The sequence below is a fragment of the Benincasa hispida genome, chromosome 9 (assembly GCF_027475165.1).
Source record: "Benincasa hispida cultivar pf3 chromosome 9, pf3_genome.v1.1, whole genome shotgun sequence".
Classification (NCBI taxonomy): domain Eukaryota; kingdom Viridiplantae; phylum Streptophyta; class Magnoliopsida; order Cucurbitales; family Cucurbitaceae; genus Benincasa; species Benincasa hispida.
Window position 1 is genome coordinate 18,384,092 of NC_143486.1, and position 20,426 is coordinate 18,404,517.

A 20,426-nucleotide genomic window follows, 5' to 3' on the forward strand; every position below is an offset into this window, starting at 1 on the left:
TTGCAACGCATGGGGAGAGCTCGATTGAATCAAACAACTTGGAGTGTATGCTTAAGAAGTATGTACCAGCCAAAAGAAGATGGAGGAAAGAAACTCTCCAAAAAGAGTTGGAGAAGGAAACAAAGGCTTTGACCAAGGAAGCCGTCGCCAATGAGGTAATGAAGAAAAGGCAAGGGAGGAAGCACCAATTTTTAGACATCCTAGTGGAGAAGGGTTTCTTCCCTGAACGCCACCTTCTGCCAGAGTTCATAGCCGAAACAATCAACAAAATGGGTTGGCATCAACTCTGTGTCAACCCAACAAGGATCTGGTCAAATCAAGTCTGAGCCTTTCATAGTAGTGAATTTAATGAATAAAAGGACACGACGTTGGTGGATGACACCTGATAATGGTCAGAAATGCACGTTATTTATCTTGAGACTTTAGCTCAAAATAACTTTAAAAAAATCCTCTTCTTTGAACCATTATATATTTGATAAGTCATGCAAACTTTGAGTCGAGGGCAACTCATCAACTTCATATTCTTCTTTAAGATAAGGATGCTTGAGTAGCATATTAGCTGTCCATCTCTGTTCAGACTTTTAATTGATACATTTTAAAAGAAAATCTCTTCCTTCTTTTGATAATTCATCTGGAATGTCTACTGGTAGATCCATTTGATTCACAACCTTTTTTGCTAGTTGTCCCAGAGTTTTACAATCACTCCATACTTGCTTTCCAGAAACCATTTCAATTAAAACACAACCTAAAGACCAAATATCGAGTGAAATGTTAATCATACTGAAAAAAATGGATTCTGGTGACATATATTTCAGTGTTTCTCTAAATCTCGGTTTGGCATTGGTGGATATCACCACTTTCTCAAACTCATCGCATTTCTTGGAAAGCCCAAAGTCAGCTATCTTCAACTTCACCTTGCCAGTATCATCGGGGAACACAAGAATATTATCTGGTTTGATATCACCATGTACATACCCTTGCTCATGAATACAACAAAGACCCCTTAAAATCATTCTGAGATACTTTTTGACCTCAACCTCTGACAATTTCTCCCGTCGCCTAATCAAGTCAGTTAAACTACCTCCGGCAGCATACTCCAAGGCAAGGTTGTAAGTAACAGTATCAAGAGAGTCCCCTTCAAAACAGATACCACTCCCAACGCGTTGAATAATTTCAGGACATCCATTAAAATTGAGCAAAATAGTTTCTTCTATTATGAGTGAATAAGCATATTCTACTTAAACTACTTTAAGAGCAACAAAATCAAAAGGTGCACTAGTTGGCACTGCTAAGAACACTGTGCCATGAGAAACTTTACCCAAAACCTTCACTCGATTCCAATTAGACATCTCCAAAATTGAGAAGTAATTTCTCCCTTTCTTTTATTATAGAATAACGTCTGTAAAATGATCAAAATTAAAAGGAAAAATAATTATCAACAAATCTGGAAATTAAAGAAAGCAATGAGAAAATATAATGTAGGGTTATAAGTGTTTATACCTTCAACTGAGTGCTTCACGGGATTCGTCGGTGAAAAGAAAAAAGAAAAAAACGATCACGACAGAGAAAAATAATGGTGGAGAGAATAGCCACCAATTTTTTTTTTTTTTTTTTAATTCAAATGAATACGAATATTAGAGAAAGGCGTAAAGTCAATTTCCTACTACGAAAATAAATTTAAACATTTTAACTTTTCATATCTTTTGCTAAATTAAAAAGGAAAATTTATCATATCCCTTTCCAAGAAAATTCCGACAATTTCGATTTAAAGTTGTTCAAAGTTCAAACTAATTAAAATATTAGAACCAGCTTTTTTTCAATATTGGAAAAAAGAAAACAATATATTAGCAGTTTATTTTTCGATTAATTTTATCGTTCATTCCCATGGTAATTCGATTCTAACTAAAAAAATTCTGGGCTAATTTGAAAATATGAAATTAAAATTATGTAAAAAATTTAATGTATACAATATTAAGTTCCTTTTTAATAAAAAAGATCCGCTTCTAGCAAACAAGTAATGACTTATAATATTAATTATTGAATATATATTGTCACGTGATCAAGAGTGAGTTAAAATTTTTTTTTAGTACTTTCATAGTATCTATTATATGTATATTTTCAAATTATGACTTTTTTTTTTCATAAAAAATTACTTAGAAAGTACTGGGTGCGTGAATTGAGTTATTTAGTCTTGAAATATTAGAGTATATTTTGTTCGACTTTTTCGGTGTGTATTTTTAAAGAAATTATTTTGAAAAAAAAAATGGAGTGTTTGGTAAGCATTTAAAATAGTTTTTGAAACACTTCCAAATTACATTTAAAACAGTTTTTATCAAAAGATTTTAAATAAAAATATTTTTTTAATATAATTTTGTTCGCTAGTCAATTCAAACATACCTTTAATTAGTGTGGAGTTAAATAGTTTGAGTTTGGAGAACATATCTGTTTAGTCAAGATTTAAGAAATTTCGTGTTTAGGTGCAGAGTTGAAGTCCTTAAACTTTTATGTTGACTTTCTTTAATTATGTATAATAATAAATTTATTTCAAATTCTCCTACATTTTTTTTTGTTGCATCTTTCAATTTTCAATTTTGCTCCAATTTAATCTGAATTTAAATATGAATGATTTTTTCACTCACCAAAACATTATATATACACATGGATTTATCATAATTTTATTTAATTTCCTACTTTTTTTTTTTAATTATGCATGAAATCTACTAGCTTAATAAATAATATTTGTTTGTATGCATGGAATTGACTCATTGTTGCCATGTTAATATATATATTGTGAACACATAAATATGCCCCTAACGGCAACCCTATTTTTGTGTATGTTTAACTCATATGTTCCACAACCATTTATGTTGTAAGGTGTTTGTATAAATAATAGCACTTTGTTTGCACTAAATGCAATAGTTACATGTAGAACATTGTGAATGTTTTTATTTTATTTATTTATTGAGTTGGCATCTTAGATGAGTGTTCGAAATTTGGGAAAGTATGTGAAGTTAAATGGTAGAGTAAAAAGTTATGCAAAAAAAAAAATGATAATAGAAACAAAAAACAAAAAACAAAAACATAATAATAATAATGACGACGATGAGGCCAAAAATAACCCATAAAAAATGCATATTTTTTAAGTAACAAAAAACTACACCCTATATCTATAACTCGACACAACTCAACACTACACCCAAAATATAGACTTTCTAAACCAACTCTGCACCATAAATACAAATAGTTATTACCAACTCAACTCAACTCTACACGCCAGAATTATTACCCACAGATAATTATTATCGATTCAACTCAATCAAACTTTCTGCGCTAAACATGCCATCAATGAAAAAATCAATGATAAATGTGTAAACCTTGAAATTTAAGGACCAAATGAAAGTAAAACTCAAAACTCAATGGTAAAATTATGACATTTTGAAACCTACAACTCTCTAAAGTGAAAATCAAACTCAAAATTGAAAAATATGCTTTTAGTCTTTAAAGTTTGGAGTTAATGTCTATTTGGTCCATCCACTAAATATCGTTGGTTGTGTTTACTTGAAAATGATTTGGGAGATGTGAAGATGAATGAGCTTACCTACACGACATCGTGAAAAAAATCTATCCTCCGCGGGAAAATATCATTTCTAACCGTTCATCTCCGATGTAAAAAATAGCTCCTCGTTGCCGAAGAAGCTCTAATTGTTCCTCGTTGCCAAAGTCTTGTCCCATTGTAAAAAATCATCCCGAACCGTTCACCACCCCTTGAATACCAACTAACCAAAATATTGCTTCTAACTTGGAATTTTGAAAAGTAAAAGGGTTGTTAGAGAAATAGCCTCCTCAAGTTTTCATCTTTCAAAACTAGCATTTTTTTGAAAATTCGTTACAATAGTTTTTCTCAGTCCATCTCGGTCGAGATTAATCACCGAGACTTGCATAAAAATTTAACATTTTCTAACTTATCGATTGTTTTGGGTTTTCTCGGTGAAATTTCAAGTAGTTAACAACGAGATTCTATTAATTTTTTCAAATATAATGTAATCTTTCCATATTTTATATCAATTCTTACCTAATTTTTCAAATCTTTAAGCACAAATATCAGATCTTGCAAAAAAAAAAAAAAGTAAGATTTGGGAGATATAAAGAATCTCGGTATATCTCAGACAAAATTAACACTGAGATTTTATATATTTTGGCTTTCTTGGATTAACAATGAGACTCTTTATATTTTCCAAATCTTAATTTTTTTAATTACAAAATTTGATCATTTATAAAATTTTAAAATCACGGTGTACTTGAGATCCATTTGAAAAAATATAATTGGTAAATTCATTTGAAATTTTTGGAAATTCATATAATTTTGGAAACATAAATTAGGGTAAGGATTTAGAAAATTGTATAAAAATTTGATGTAAGATTTGGTAAAAATAATCGAATTTGGAGAAAATTTGAAAAGATAAAAGATTTGGTATAAAATTTGGAAAGATTATATAATATTTGGAAAAACCATTAGAATATCGCTGTTAATACTGCTCGACATTTTACTGAGAATGCCCAAAACAATTGATAAGTTAGAAAAAGTTAATTTTTTTAAACTAAATCTCGGTGATCGATCTTGCCTGTGATGAAAAAAAAACTAGTTTAATGAGTGTTTCAAAAAGTGTGTTAGTTCTGAAAAGTGAACTTGACAGTGTTATTTATGATGATTTCCTAAGTAAAAGTGCAACAATTTTAAAATGGGAGTCCATTGAAGGATGCACCTTGAAATTTAATATGGTGAATCATTAGTTGCCCTAATCAAAAGATTTTTGGCCAATGGAAAATCCTAAAAGATGGATTTAGTTGGCCTTAATCGTAGGGATGTTCATTCGTCTTCTTCATTCAATTGCAGAATTATGGTTTCAAATATTCATTTTGTTGCTTTTTATGTATATATGCAAGACTAATTTTAGTATTCTCTATTTCATCTTCATGGTTGTTTGTAAATATACCCTAGAATATTGTGTAGGTGTTTGAAAATAATCTACCCAATGTAGGGCATATACTAAGATTTGTAATATAATGAAATATACTGTAAAACATCAGATTAAGATGTTTTTTTTGGCACTACAGTAGTTGCATTTGAAAGTTTGTTTGAAATGTACTTTGGTAGATGGTTGTACCATTCGAAAGTTTTGATATAACAGTATCCATACGACAGTACAATATATAAATTGAAAGTATATATTGTTGAACCCAATTCTTTTATAAGTTATACCACAATAGATAAATCACAGATTGACTCAATGTTTAACATAAAACATATATAAGCGTATATATCATGAAATAGGAAGTCCAAATAAAAAAAAAAACAGTCTTTCACACCTCATTTTTATCAAATAAACAATTCCATATATCACAACATATATCGAAAATCCTATAAAACCTCCGATAAATTGAAGAAGAAGTACATATATCCATGTATTTATCGAAAATCCTACAAAGCTCCAAAAAATCGAAGAATAAGTAGTAAATATATCACAGTATATATCGAAAAAGCTACAAAAGCTCCAAAAAATCGAATAAGAAGAAGAAATAGATATATCACAGTATATATCGAAGAATCTTATGGAATCTTCGAAAAATAAAAACATGATACGTCGTCTCTCTCACATCTAGCACTTGAGGCTTTCTTAATCTCGATGTTGATCAGAAATCAATTGAGTTTTGCTGGGATGGATAGTTTCACTGGGAAAAAATGCACCCAAAGTTTCATGAACGAGGAAAGTGAATCGCCCCTGTTTTTCTTCATTCTCACACGCATCTGAGAAGAAAGATTGAGAAGATCGTGGGTTTGGAGAAAGATGGAAAAGATCGTATGGTGAGAACAAGAATTTTTGCCAGAGATTTAGAGAGAGAGATAGAGAAGCTTACTCAAGATTGAGGGATGGCAGCGGCAACATGAGGGAGAGAGAGAGATCGTGGGATTGGAGAATCCGAGAAGAAAGATGGAGAAGATTAGAGAAGATTGAGAAAATCTGAGAAAAAAGATGAAGATAGTAGGATTTGATTTTTGGTTTAATTGAAACAATTTTTTTCCCCAAAAAAATTGATGAGTGCAAGGATATGCGAAACCCTAGGCTACACATGAATAAGGGAGATCACTACAAGAGAAACAACCTATTGTAGTAGTTTATTAAGTCTATAGTAGCAGGGTTTAACCGCTACAACATTTATAGCAACAATCTCTCAACCTCTAGCAAAACCAGTGTTGAGAGGTCAATTACAACGTCTTTTAAAACCATTGGAATTAAAATTAACCTTGCTGCTATATCCTCATCTAATGCAACACTTTGTTCAGTTTATAACAACAAATGTTTTAGTCTACAACAACACGTGTTTTGGTTTAAAACAAAATGTTAATGTCTATTGTAACAATGTTTTTGGTTTATAGCAACAAACCAAGTCTATAGTAACATTTTGTATGGTCTATGAAAATGAGTACAAGTTTTGTATTGCAACAAAATTTTCAAATACAATAGTTTTACAAATTGCTATATGTCAATCTTTTTGCTATATATATATATATTACATCGCATTACTATCTTAACAAAATAAATTAAATGTTATAATTAATTATTGATACAAAATATTTGCTTCTAAAAACGATATCTATTCGTTGTTTGTTTGTGTCGTTTTCTATCTTATTTTGAGACAATGCATTAGGTGATAATGTTTTATATTTCATGCATCTAGTTGCGTACAAGTTTTCTTAAAGTAGATCCAAGTATAAACCTAACCGAAGTTTCTTGGCAAGCACAAGGTCGAACGCAGGGATTAGTTAGTACTAATGCAAGATGGTTAATGATCTTTCATAGTGATGAATCAAGCATAGTTATGAGTGCTGAGATGCTGAGATTATAAACTAAACTAAATAAGAATACATGCAAGAGAAAGAGGTTGGAGAAGGGGCATGCATTGATAGAATGTGTAATGCATTGAAATGCAATGTGATGATTCCCTATAATAGACAACAAGCTTGTATGAAATCAATGGAATAAGGTGGGATTGGGAATACTATCTGGTAATCTCTATGTATACATTGTTTTTAGAAAACTTATACATTGTTCCCAAGTTGAAGAGGAACCTTGTTTCTATTTCTTGTTTAATTGAATATTAATACTCAGTTTCTTTTAATTCAAATGAAGCATTCATTATGAAAAATGGTGTGATTATTTGTTTAGCTAAACTAGAAGACAACTTATATGTGTTAAGACCACCTTAATCAAAAGCACCTTTAAATCATGAAATGTTTAAAATTGCTAATACTCAAACTAAAAGGCAAAGAATTTCTCCAAGTAATAATGATACGTACCTTTGACATTTGAGATTAGACAACATAAATCTCGATAGGATCGGGAGATTGGTAAAGAATGAACTTCTAAGCAAGTTAGAAGATGATTCATTACTTCCATATGAATAATGTCTCGAAGGAAAAATGACTAAAAGACCTTTTAATGGAAAAGTTATAGAGCCAAAGATCCTTTATAACTCATACATTCGGATCTTTGTGGTCCGATGAATGTAAAGGTTAGAGAAGGGTATGAATACTTCATCTCTTTTATAGATGATCAATCAAGTTATGGTTACTTATACCTAATGGAACATAAGTCTGAAGCTTTTGAAATGTTCAAAGAGTATAAAGCTAAAGTTGAAAACCAATTGGATAAAACAATTAAAACACTTCGATCTGATCGGGGTGGAGAGTACATGGATCTAGAATTCTAGGACTATTTGATAGAACATGGAATATAATCCCAATCCTCAAGAACCTCATAAGAACGGTTATCAGAAAGGAGAAATAGAACCTTATTAGATATGATTCGTTCTATGACGAGCTATACTCAAGTGCCTAACTCATTTTGGGGGTATGTAGTAGAGAATGCAGTTCATATCTTGAACAATATTCCCTTAAAGAATTTTTGTGAAACACCTTTCGAGTTATGGAAGGGGTGTAAATCGAGTATACGCTTTAGAATCTGAGGTTTTCCTACACATGTGTTAGTAAAAAATCCTAAGAAGTTAGAACCTCGTTCAAGATTGTGCCAATTTGTTGGTTACCCTAAGAAAACGAGAGGTGTTCTATTCTATGACCCTCAAGAAAATAAAGTGTTTATACCGACAAATGCTACATTTTTAGAGGAAGACCACATTAGAGATCATAAACTAAGTAGCAAAGTAGTATTAAGTGAAGCTACTGAAGAATCAACAAGGATTGTGGACGAAGCTGGTCCTTTATCAAGAGTTAATGAAGGAGCCAACACTTCAAGTCAGCCTCGTCCTTCTCAATCGTTGAGAGTGCCTCAACGTAGTGGGAGGATTGTGATACAATCTGACTGTTACTTGGGTTTAACTGAAACTCAGGTTGTCATACCAAATGATAGTGTTGAGGATCCATTGTCCTATAAACAAGCGATAAATGACGTAGACAAGAACCAATGGGTCAAAGACATGGACCTTGAAATGGAGTCCATGTACTCCAATTCAATATGGGAGCTTGTAGATTTACCTGAAGGGGTCAAAACCATATGGTGTAAATGGATCTACAAAAGAAAGAGAGATGTAGCTTGAAAGGTGCAGACCTTCAAAGCTAGACTTGTATCAAAGGGTTATACCCAAAGGGAGGGGGTTGACTATGAGGAAACTTTTTCTTCTGTTGTTATGCTTAAATCTATAAGAATTCTCTTGTCCATATCCACATATTATGACTGTGAGATATGACAAATGGATGTCAAGACTACTTTTTTGAATGGCAATCTTGAGGATAATATCTTTATGTCTCAGCTCGAGGGGTTCATGGCCTAAGGTCAAGAGCAAAAAGTTTGCATACTGTATCGATCCATTTATGGGTTGAAACAGACATCCAGATATTGGAACATTAGATTTGATACAATGATCAAATCTTTTGGTTTTGATCAAAACATGAATGAACCTTGTATCTACAAGAAAATCATCAATAATAAAGTAGCTTTATGTGGACGATATCCTACTCATTCGGAGTGATATAGGGTACCTTACTTGAAGGAAATCGAATTCGAGATTTCCATGAGTAGCGGAAGTAAGATTATTCCAAATCACAATCATGAATGAACAATACATTTACAGTCGACTTCAAACAAACAGTTATACAATTCATATAGAAATTACAACATGAAAAACTACAAATGCTTAAAGGGAAAACTGTACGAACATTTGTAGAATCGTCTCCACGTTCCATTACGCACGACCGCTTGAACAACAGCAACCTCGAACGCTTGATCTACACGATCGCAACACCGCAACGAACATAGCATGAACACTTCGCGCTCAGCCACGAATTCCTTAACGATCACCTCGGTCACAAACTCCTCAGCAACAGCACGAACGTCCTCCAGAAAACCTCGACGATGTCGAGTTGAGTTTGACACCACCAACAAGGCTACCTTGGTATTCTTGGTGTGAGAATCTAGAGGGTGGGCTCTGTTTGGACTTGGTATGAGGAAGATGAACGGAGGAAACACCGATCGTGTACACGTCTGGACAAGTTGCAGATGGCGGAGACCTATCATATAGGTCGATGCCCAATTGTTTAGATAAAGCTAAGCGACTGTCTAACAAAAGCTATGCGATCGTTTAGCTCATCGTTTAGCTTGGTCTGTCGCCTACATACTCTACACAATCATTTACTTTGGGCAAGCGATCGTCTAGTAAAACTATGTGATCGTTTTGTAAACACTGCACGATCGTTTAGCTTGCAACTGCACGATCGTCTAGCTCGCCCAGCCGTCGTTTAGTAAATCCGTATTTACTTTACTACTACTGTGAAATCCCTTTTTTCACCGAGAGAGAAATCTCAACTTTTTATGAAAAAACCTTTTTGTAAATCTTCTTTTCAAAATAGGAAAACCACTTTCCTTTTAAACTCACGGTTACCATGAATCCAATAACTACCCATTCACTTGGTTATTAAAGAAAAAGAATTAATTATCCAATAATTTATATTATTATAAATATAAATAATAACCAACTTATCATACTATATTTATAACCTATAGTTTTAATATTTCATCTCATGAAACATATAAACCATAGTTCTTTTTCTATTCCATGGTACTTAATGTAAATCTCATTTACATCAATCCTTCACTAGATGTATCTCATACATCATACTGATTATATCATATATAATCAAAATACCTCTTGTCAATTTGAACATTTCAAATTAACACCAAGAACTGATCCTCAACTGAATCCATTGAGCTTCCAAGGGGACCTCATGGACCTGTAGCTTGAAGCTCCAATGGTACGTGAATAGCTGACTAAACTCTTTAGTCACGGGATCGACCATCCGTTAACTGCCAGACACTCCACTAAAGACCGACAGCTGAACCCTCCTTATCACAGATATATTATGTGTCCATCTTAACCAATGAGCAGTGCGACAACCCTTCACAGATCGCTCGTAAGTACAGCTGGGCCAATAACCATTATGCCCCTGTAGTTACGTTTGTCTCCTTAAGTACCACTGATTCTTCTAATGAACATAAGTCATAGTCCTACTAGACTGAGTCTTCTCTTCCAAAGAGAAGCTGTGGCCACTATGTTGAAGCCCTAGAATCAGCCCTTAAGGGAGCAATCTCTCTACTTATCCCTACTTCGAGAAAGAAGTGAATTCCATCTTGTGGATTGAGTTCCCAGCTTCCAGATCAGACAAGTCCCCAAAAAGGTAGGCATGTTGAGTTGGCAATCTGGCCACTCTCACCCATACTAATCAAAGGACCGCCCTCAAAGGCAGGAGTTCCCAAAACACTCAGGATCGAGGTCATTTCACCTATGGTCGTTTAGGTGAGATACAAGTCTCTAGTATCAACGACGTTATATACAGGGTCTAGTCATCTCGTGGTTCATATCTTATACAAACTCTTTGTTTAGGATACCCCTACTCGCACGTCTTCACATAAATGGTTAGGATCTACCATCTGTAGTAGTTTACAACACTTGCAAACCTCTACAAAGTGGGTCGTATCCGTAGTGTCACCAAGATTAGGTATCCCACCATAATCCTTATACTACAGACCTATTTAGGTTATCACTTAATACATGATCCACTTGTATATCACATATACATGCTTAGGTTCACATAAGATAACCAAGAAGCTTTGTTTATTGGATATGAGTAAATGCCAGAATTAAATAACATTTATTTTATTCATTAAACAATGTGCATCTTTACAAAACAACGAGACTCCGGGAGAATTAGGACACAAATCCCAATAATCTTCTACTTGTTCTAATGACTCGGGAGACTAATGTACAATACAATATAAAAATGTACAATATATAATAAACTAGGGCATACCCTGGTATCATCTCCCATTTGCCCTAGACAAGATGTCGCATGTCCCGTAGACCCAGACTCTCCAGGTGACCCTCAAACACTTTAGCCGTGAGGGCCTTTGTAAAGGGATCAGCAACGTTGTGCTCCGATGCGATCTTCGTGACTATCACATCATCGTGATGCACAATCTCCCTGATCAGGTGATATTTCCATTCTATGTTCTTACCCCGACGATGGCTCCAAGGTTCCTTCGAATTTGCCACAGCCCCGCTGTTATCACAATAAAGAGTGATAAGGAAATCCATATTTGGAACAACTTCCAAATCTGAAAGGAACTTCCTCAGCCAAACAGCCTTCTTAGTTGCTTCACAAGCCACTACGTATTCGGCTTTCATAATGGAGTCCGTGATGCATCCTTGCTTGATGCTTCGCCAGACTACAGCCCCTCTATTCAGAGTAAACACTGACCTCGATGTCGATTTACGAGAATCTCGATCGGTCTGAAAGTCAGAGTCCGTGTATCTTATAAGGATCAGATCCTTATCTCCATACACAAGCATGTAGTCCCTACTTCTCCGAAGATACTTGAGAATCGTCTTGACTGCCGTCCATTGATCAAATCGTGGATTAGATTGATACCGACTAATAATCCGTACTGCATAGCAAATGCCGGGTCTAGTACACAACATCGCATACATCAAGTTTCCTATAGCAGAATCATAGGGAACCCGTCTCATCTCCTCAACTTCTTAAGGTGTCTTAGGACATTGATCCTTAGACAAAATGATTCCATGCCTAAAGGGTAATAAACCCCTCTTGAAATCCTGCATCCTATATCAGATCAATATTTGATCAATGTACAATGCTTGAGACAAGACTAACCGTTTGTTCTTGCGATCCCGAATAATCTGGATTCCGAGAACATACTGTGCCTCACCCAAATATTTCATTTGGAACTGGGTAGCTAGCCACACCTTAATGTCAATCAGATACTTGATGCGTTATTTTATTGAATGGAAATATGGATGAAATGCGTTGGTGGAATTATGTTGTGCACTTAAGTTTCTCCAGCAGAATTCAAGTGTAAATTCCACTGAGTTTCCTGGTAAGTCCAGGGTCGATCACAGGGACTTGTGAAAATAGTTTGCGTTGATAATTTTCTTATGAAAACTTTGCGGTAACCAGGTAAATAAATGAAGTGGTTGGGTTGTTGTTGTGTTGATAAAAAGAAATAAATAAATGCGGCGGATTTGAGAAAAAAGTTGCGTTGATAGAAGCAATGAGTATGCGATGAATGAGTTGAGAAGATCTTTAGCTAGCGTTACTTGGGAATGCGTCAGACTGTGCGATCATGTTACTACCATACACAGCAAGTCATTTTCCAATGTAAATGCAATGCTCCTAAATCTAGGACGCAAGTGTTGCATGCAAAATGTCCATAGAGCTTATTCCTAAGTCTCTACTCCTGTCCTATGTGTTGGTGCAAAATGCAAGAAAGCAAGGTGACCGCATACAATCATATCTTATTGCTAAGATGCATGCGATGCATTGATAACAAATAGTGCTCATCCCTAAGCACCTATCCCCCGTTTATGCGTTCTAATCTGGTTCTTCCAAACCTAGATTTTGACCTGACCTTCCCAAGTCTAGATCCTGTCCTTAGACTACCCTCCCGAGTATCTCTAATAGACGAATGAAGCATACATAAACAAGATAATCACACAGAATGGAGATTCCCTCGTTGTGCTAGCTAAATGCTTCTTAACCCATTCAATTAATTTAGCTACTCATGCGTGAATTACAGAGACTGTATAGATATAGAGAAAGAAATCCCATTCTTATATATAAGTTAAGTACAAAATGTTAATGGAAGTTAAGGTAGAGAGCCTGGTAGCAATTCCTTGCTGACCGAGGCTTTTTACACTGGAATCTCTATTCTGAATTAAAGATATTCCCACTTCCACAGGGGCCCTCTCTTCGTCTTAGTAGCTTCCGATGCTCTCTCAAGCTCGCCGAAATGATCTATCAGCATAACTTCTTCCTCGCGTCTGCCTTAAAAAGGTGAAAGAAAATTATGGACAGAGGCGTGAACTAAAAATGGTGAACTAATCAACTACTTAACCCCTTTTCTGAAGAATGCAATTGGTATTTATAGGGCATCAAAAGGTGAATGGCGGCTTCTCTTTCCTGGTTGTTAAGATGGGACAGCTTTAATTCCTGATTGATGCACCGGATAATTGTCACCGATAAATCTGGATGTACTTTGTGACCGTTATCAGCTGTCAACTTAATTTAGATTCGACTGCTGTCAGCTTTCTATCCCATCGATCTTAATTGTCCTTTTGTCCGGATGTACTTTGTGACCATGCGCCGTCCATGTTGCAGTGATTCTTCTTGGGTGAATATTTGCGAGAGCGATCAACACAAAGTCTTGCGGTGAAGTTGCGCTCGATTGATGAATTCCTATGATCGCAATCTCTGTAATGTATTAACGCATATTCTGCACAAAAAAAAAAATACAAAAATCAATAGTTCCAATGCGCTGACGCACGCGATTGCAATATTATAGATTTTATGCTTAATAGATGCAATTTATCATTTTTCATCAATGCAATCGATCATTGTTTAATAACTTAGCACTATGATAACGTGCATTTCTGCCCGTTATCACACCCTAAATTTAAACAATGCTTGTTCTCAAGCATAAGCTAAAGATTCCTTTAACTAGTCCACCGCTAAGATCTTTTCCTAGATTTCTCAAGGATACTTCATTCAAATCCTATATACCAGAAGTTTCTTAAGTTTTATTCAAGTATACTCTTAAAATATTTCTAAGACCTAGGGACTGCAAGTTTAACTTTCAAAAGGATTTTACTAAATTTCGGAACATTGCATGATTTATTTTAAAAAGAAAATTTTCTATCGGGGTGACAAAAGATTTATCCTTGCACAAAAATATTCTTTATTGCTATTTTTTCTGACCTTGCGCTGATCCAAGTGCCTTGCCTTCGTTTTGGCTTGCCTCCACGGGTGTCATGCGGGCATCCAACTACGAGCAATGCACTATTTCTCAGATTAGACTCATACCGATTTGGCATTGGAGTTGCGGTCATTGATTTATGCGTTGATCCTGGTAACTTACTTTCGTTTTGGCTTGCCCCCACGTGTGTCATGCGGACATCCAACTACGGGTAAGTGCCTTTCACAACTTAACTCTTATCAACATGGGTTTCTCCTTTGTGTTGACAATGGAGTTGTTATTTTTCGAATTTTTTTTTTTAGATCAAGGTCGAAAGTAAATACCTCACCCCCAAATTTAAAATGCGGCAATGTCCCCATTTCCAAAAGATGAAAATAAGTTATACGATGTTCTAGAATGCGTTGTAAAGAGAGTTTGAAAAAAAACTAGCAAACTCCTAACTTCTAGAAATATTTTATGAGGTGACTATCTTAAGATTTAGTTGACTCTAATATATACGAAAGAAATAGAAGCATATTTTTCATCATTGAAATTTTACTTGGTAAAGAAACAGAATGAAGTAAACTACTAAATTTATCTACTTGTTAAATGATCACGGTAATAAAAAAGGATGCGATGGTAAAACTTTGAAAAGAAAAATGCAATGCGATAGCGCAAAATTTGAAATGAAGATAAGAAAGAGTACACCCCCAAATTTGCGCCGTCGCCTGCATTAGATTGACGCATTCATCCTTGCGGCAATCTTTGCTACTGTAGAGATCATTTACTTCTTGTGGTGATATCTCCATGATCCTATGCCTTAATTATTGGAATCAGACAAAGAGAGGGTCAACTTATTTTAAACAAAACAACAATAGCTTTCTTTTTTTGTTTTTTGAGAAAGAAATGAAAAACTGATAATAGCAAAATGACGAAGAGTTAAATGTTCAAAAGTTGAGTAAGGAGTAGTTCGGGTTTTCCAACTTTGCGAAGGCCTTGTCTGGCTGGAAATCTTCTGCGCAATAAGCCTTTATCCGTTGTCCATTAACTTTAAATGTTCGGCTGCCATCCTCGGTGATCAGTTCCACCACACCATGTGGAAATATTTCCTTGATGATGAAGGGACCGGACCAGCGCGATTTTAATTTTCCCAGGAAGAGCCGTAATCTCGAATTGAAGAGTAAGACTTTTTGCCCGACTTGGAGGTTCTTACCGCATATGCGTTGATCATGCCAGCGCTTGGTGCGCTCTTTATAAATCTTCGTATTTTCATATGCGTTGTTCCTCCATTCTTCTAGCTTGACCAGTTGCAATTTTCGCGCTTCCCCTACCTTCTCCAAATCAAAATTCAGTTTCTTGACCGCCCACAATGCCTTATACTCCAGCTCCAAAGGCAAATGACACGCCTTGCCAAATACCAAGGCAAAGGAGGACATACCTATTGGCGTTTCAAATGCAGTCCTATATGCCCATAATGCCTCATCAAGCTTCATTGTCCAATCTTTTCGTGAAGGCTTGACTACCTTCTCAAGTATTGATTTAATTTCCCGATTGGACACTTCAGCTTGGCCATTTGTTTGCGGATGGTATGCGGTGACTACTTTGTGGAGGATATTGTACTTGCGCAGCAGCTCCTTTATATTGTGGTTGACAAAGTGTAATCCTTCATCACTTATGATGACACGAGGAGTGCCAAAATGCGTGAAAATGTTTTTCTTCAAGAACTGGGATACTACTACTGCATCACTTACGACATATGCAATTGCCTCTACCCACTTGGAGACATAGTCAACGACTAATAGAATATAATGCTTATCGTTTGAAGGAGGGAATGGTCCCATGAAATCAATCCCCCATACATTGAATAATTCCAACTCCAAGATAGTATTCATCGGCATTGCGTTCATCCATGAAATGTTGCTAGTGCGTTGACACCGATCACATTTCATTGCATAGTCAGCAGCATCCTTGAATAATGAAGGCCAAAAGAATCCACTTTGCAAAACTTTTGCTGCAGTGCATTGTCCACCAAAGTACCCTCCATAAGGTGAATCGTGGCACTGTGACAATATGCGTTGTTGAGCAGCATCCGATATGCAAAATCGAATGATTTGGTTTGCACCTTTTTTATACAGATTCGGCTCATCCCAATAGTAGTGTCTACATTCATTCTTGAGCTTCTTCCGTTGATGGTAGGTGTAATCTTCAGAAAATTATTCACAGACCAAATAATTAACGATGTCCGCATACCATGGCAGTTCTTCTATGAAAAACAGCTGCTCATCCAGGAACACGACACTCACTTCAGATTCATTATGGTCAACCTCAGGATTCTCCAGTCTGGACAAGTGATCCGCAACTTGATTCTCTGTCCCCTTTCGATTAATTATCTCAATATCAAATTCTTGAAGGCGGAGAACTCATCTGATCAATCTCGGCTTTGCGTCCTTCTTTGACATCAAATATTTGATTGCTGAGTGATCAGTATGAATGAGTACCTTGGTTCCCAGTAAGTATGCCCGGAATTTTTCCAACGCAAAAATCACAGCCAGGAGCTATTTTTCAGTGGTGGTGTAATTAAGTTGAGCAGGGTTCAGGGTTTTACTCGCATATGCGATGCGATGCAAAATTGTTTTCTTCTTTTGCGCTAATGAAGCTCCCATCACATACCTGCTTGCTCCGCACATGATTTCGAATGGCAGTGTCCAATCTGACACAACTAAGACGAGTGCAGTAATCAACGCATCCTTTAAAGTTCGAAATGCGTTGAGGCAATTGTTGTCAAATTCAAACTTTCTGTCTGCCTCTAGTAATGCACTCAATGGTCTTGCTATCTTAGAAAAGTCTTTAACGAATCGTCTGTAGAATCTGGCATGCCCTAGGAATCTTCGTACTACCTTCACGTTAGTTGGAGGTGGAAGCTTTTCAATTGCGTCAATATTTTCTTTGTCTACTTCCAACCCTTCTCTAGAGACCTTGTGCCTCAACACTATACCCTCTGTCACCATGAAGTGACATTTTTCCCAATTAAGCATCAGGTTCGTCTCTTCACATCTTTTCAGAATTTTCTCCAAATTGGCCAGGCAGACTTCATAAGTATTCCCATAAACGGAGAAGTCATCTATAAATATTTCTACTGAGTCCTCAAGAAAATTTGAAAAGATTGCCATCATGCACCTCTAGAACGTGTTTGGCGCATTGCAGAGGCCGAACGACATGTGGCGAAAAGCGAATGTCCCATATGGGCAGGTGAATGTGGTCTTGTCTTGGTCTTCAGGAGCTATCATGATTTGATTGTACCTGGCATATCCATCCAAGAAGCAGTAAAAATCATTCACTGCTAGTCTGTCCAGCATTTGATCGATAAATGGCAGAGGGAAATGATCCTTCTTTGTGGTCGCATTCAATTTGCGGTAGTCCATATAGATGCGCCATCCAGTGATGGTCCTCTGTGGTATTAATTGATTGTTCTCATTAGGGACTACCGTCATTCCGCCCTTCTTCAGCACACATTGCACGGGGCTGACCCACGTGCTATCGGCAATGGGATAGATAAAGCCCGCATCCAGCCTTTTGATAATCTCCTTTTTGATGACCTCTTTCCTCACAGGGTTAAGTCTGCGTTGATTTTAAATGGTTGCTTTGTGGTCGTCTTCGAGATGAATGTGGTGCATGCAGTATGCGGTGCTAATTCCTCTGATGTTAGCGAGCGTCCAGCTGATTGCTCGCACATACTTCTTGAGAATGCTTATCAACGCATTCTCTTGTTCTGCGTTGAGCGTAGAGGAAATTATTATCGACAGCTTCTCATTCTGCCCCAGAAATGCGTACTTCAGATGTATTGGTAGGGTTTTTAATTCAAGGGTTAGTGGTTCCACAAGAGAAGGTTGCGTTATTTTTCTTTCTTTCTTCAGCTCTTCTTCTTACATTGCGATCGATTCTTTTTCTTTGTTTGTCTTTGCTATGATCGCATTGCAGGCAGCTACGGATGTGTTGGCATCCTCTTCTTCATACTCTTCATCAGACTTTTCTTCTTCAATCAAATTCAATTCATCTTCTGAATCTGGTAGGTCTTCCTCATCAGGAAATTTCATGGCACGAATTATGTTAAATTTGAGCTTCTGTCCGTTGATGCACAAAGTGATCTCTCCCTTGTGCACACCAATTTGAGCACGACCTGTTGATAGGAAAGGTCACCCCAAAATGATGGGCACATCTTTATCGGCCTCATAATCCAAGATGATGAAGTCAAATGGCAAAATAAATTTATCAATGGTGATCAGCACGTCCTTCACCTTACCATCTGTATGAACCAGAGATCTGTCAACCAACTGGAGAGTGACGGATGTAGGCACAAGCTCCCCCACATTCAGTTGTCGAAAGATTGATAGCAGCATCAAATTTATGTTGGCCCCCAGGTCACACAGGGCTTGCCCAATATATAGTCCTCCTATGGAGCAAGGATTAGTGAAGCTCCCAAGATCGCTCATCTTCGGTGGGATAATAGATTTGGAACTCTGCGTTAGTGCCACCGTGGCAAATTTTCCAGCGCCTCTTTTCTTGGTTACCATGTCCTTCAGAAACTTGGCATAGGTAGACATTTCCTCAATCGCTTCACTGAAAGGAATGTTAGCATGTAATTGCTTAAGCATAGACATGAAGCGTTGGTACTGTACCTCTTCGTTTTTCTTCTTCTTTAGCCTATGAGGGAAAGGTGGTAACTGGACTCTCACGGTTCCCGTTTCATTTGACTTCGAGGTTAATGCAACCTCAGGTTCTACTGCTTCATTTTCTTTTTCTTCTTCTTGTGTTGTCGCGATCCTCCATCGCAGCTGAACTGCTTCATTTTCTTTTTCTTCTTCTTGTGTTGCCGCGATCTCCAGTTCAGCTGCGATGGAGGTCGATCTGTTCTGCTCCTTCTTTTCTCCTTCCACAGTCTTTGCACTGCACAATATCACAACTTGACATTGCTCCTTACCTGAACCCCCTGGGTTGCGTGGAAGCTAGGTTGAACTTGGCAGTGCCCCTTGCGGTCTACTTTTAAGCTCATTTGCAATCTGACCCATTTGCAATTCAAGGTTGTGGATAGACATAGCCTGACTCTGAAGCACCGTCTCATTTTTCTCTATATATTGCTTCAATAAGCCTTTTAGGGAAGAAGATTGCAGTCGTTGTTGTGAGCTACTTGCTTGGTTGCTCTGTTGACCGTTGCTGCATTGAAAGAACCTTGGTGGCCCTTCTTTTTGTGCCACATATTGAAAGTTTTGTTGTGGATTCTTCCAAGAAAAGTTTGGGTGGTTTTTCCACCCAAGGTTATAGGTATTGGAAAAAGGATTGTTCTTTACAAAATATATAGACTGTGGGTTTTGTGGGCAATCCTCCATAGCATGCCCATCACCGCAAGTCGCACACCTTGCGGTGTTTTGACTTATTGCGCTGATTTTCCCACCTTGCGGTGTTGGGCTGTTGATCGTCATTCCTTGGATCAAGTTCATCATTGCTGTCATTTGGTTCTGCAGTGAAACAATAGCACTGATATTTGCATCAGAATCTTTAAGTTTTAATCTCTGGTCACTCTCCCTCTAGTCTTCATGATTCTTAGAGATGCGATCCAGGATATTCTTCGCCTCATCATAAGTCTTGTCAAGCAGACCACTAGCTGCTGTCGCATTGGCAGCAGTCTGCGAAGCAGGATTCAAACCGTGGTAGAAAATTTCCATCTGAAGGCAGTCTGGCAGCCCATTATGCGAACAATCTTGGACCAACCTTTTAAACCTCGCCTAGGCATCGCTGAGCGATTCGTCCATGTCTTGTTCAAAATTAGTGATAAACTTTTTTCGTCTAGCATTCTCTGTAGGTGGGAAATACTTCTTCATAAACTTCTCCACCAACTGCTCCCAAGAAGTGATCTCTCCTGGTTCGAGTGAGTAAGCCCATTTCCTACCCTGATCATAGAAAAAAAATGGAAACAGCGTTAGTCGAACCTCCTTAGCAGAGATATTCGGGAACACAAAAGTATTGCATATTTCAATAAAACTTTGGAGATGGGCATGTGGATCCTCGCCACACCTTCTTCTGAATTGACTTGCAGCCTGGATCATCTGTAGC

General features: G+C 36.8%; 1 protein-coding gene across 1 annotated transcript; it reads right to left on the reverse strand.

Annotated features, from left to right (window-relative positions):
* Nucleotides 1-581: 581 nt before the first annotated feature.
* LOC150033672 (mitogen-activated protein kinase kinase kinase 20-like) lies at nt 582-15,811 on the reverse strand. Its single transcript, XM_090317012.1, has 2 exons — nt 15,757-15,811; nt 582-1,210 (listed from the first exon to the last, which is right to left on the reverse strand). Exons 1-2 carry the CDS (start codon nt 15,809-15,811, stop codon nt 582-584), a joined length of 684 nt encoding a protein of 227 aa, XP_090173138.1.
* Nucleotides 15,812-20,426: the final 4,615 nt, after the last annotated feature.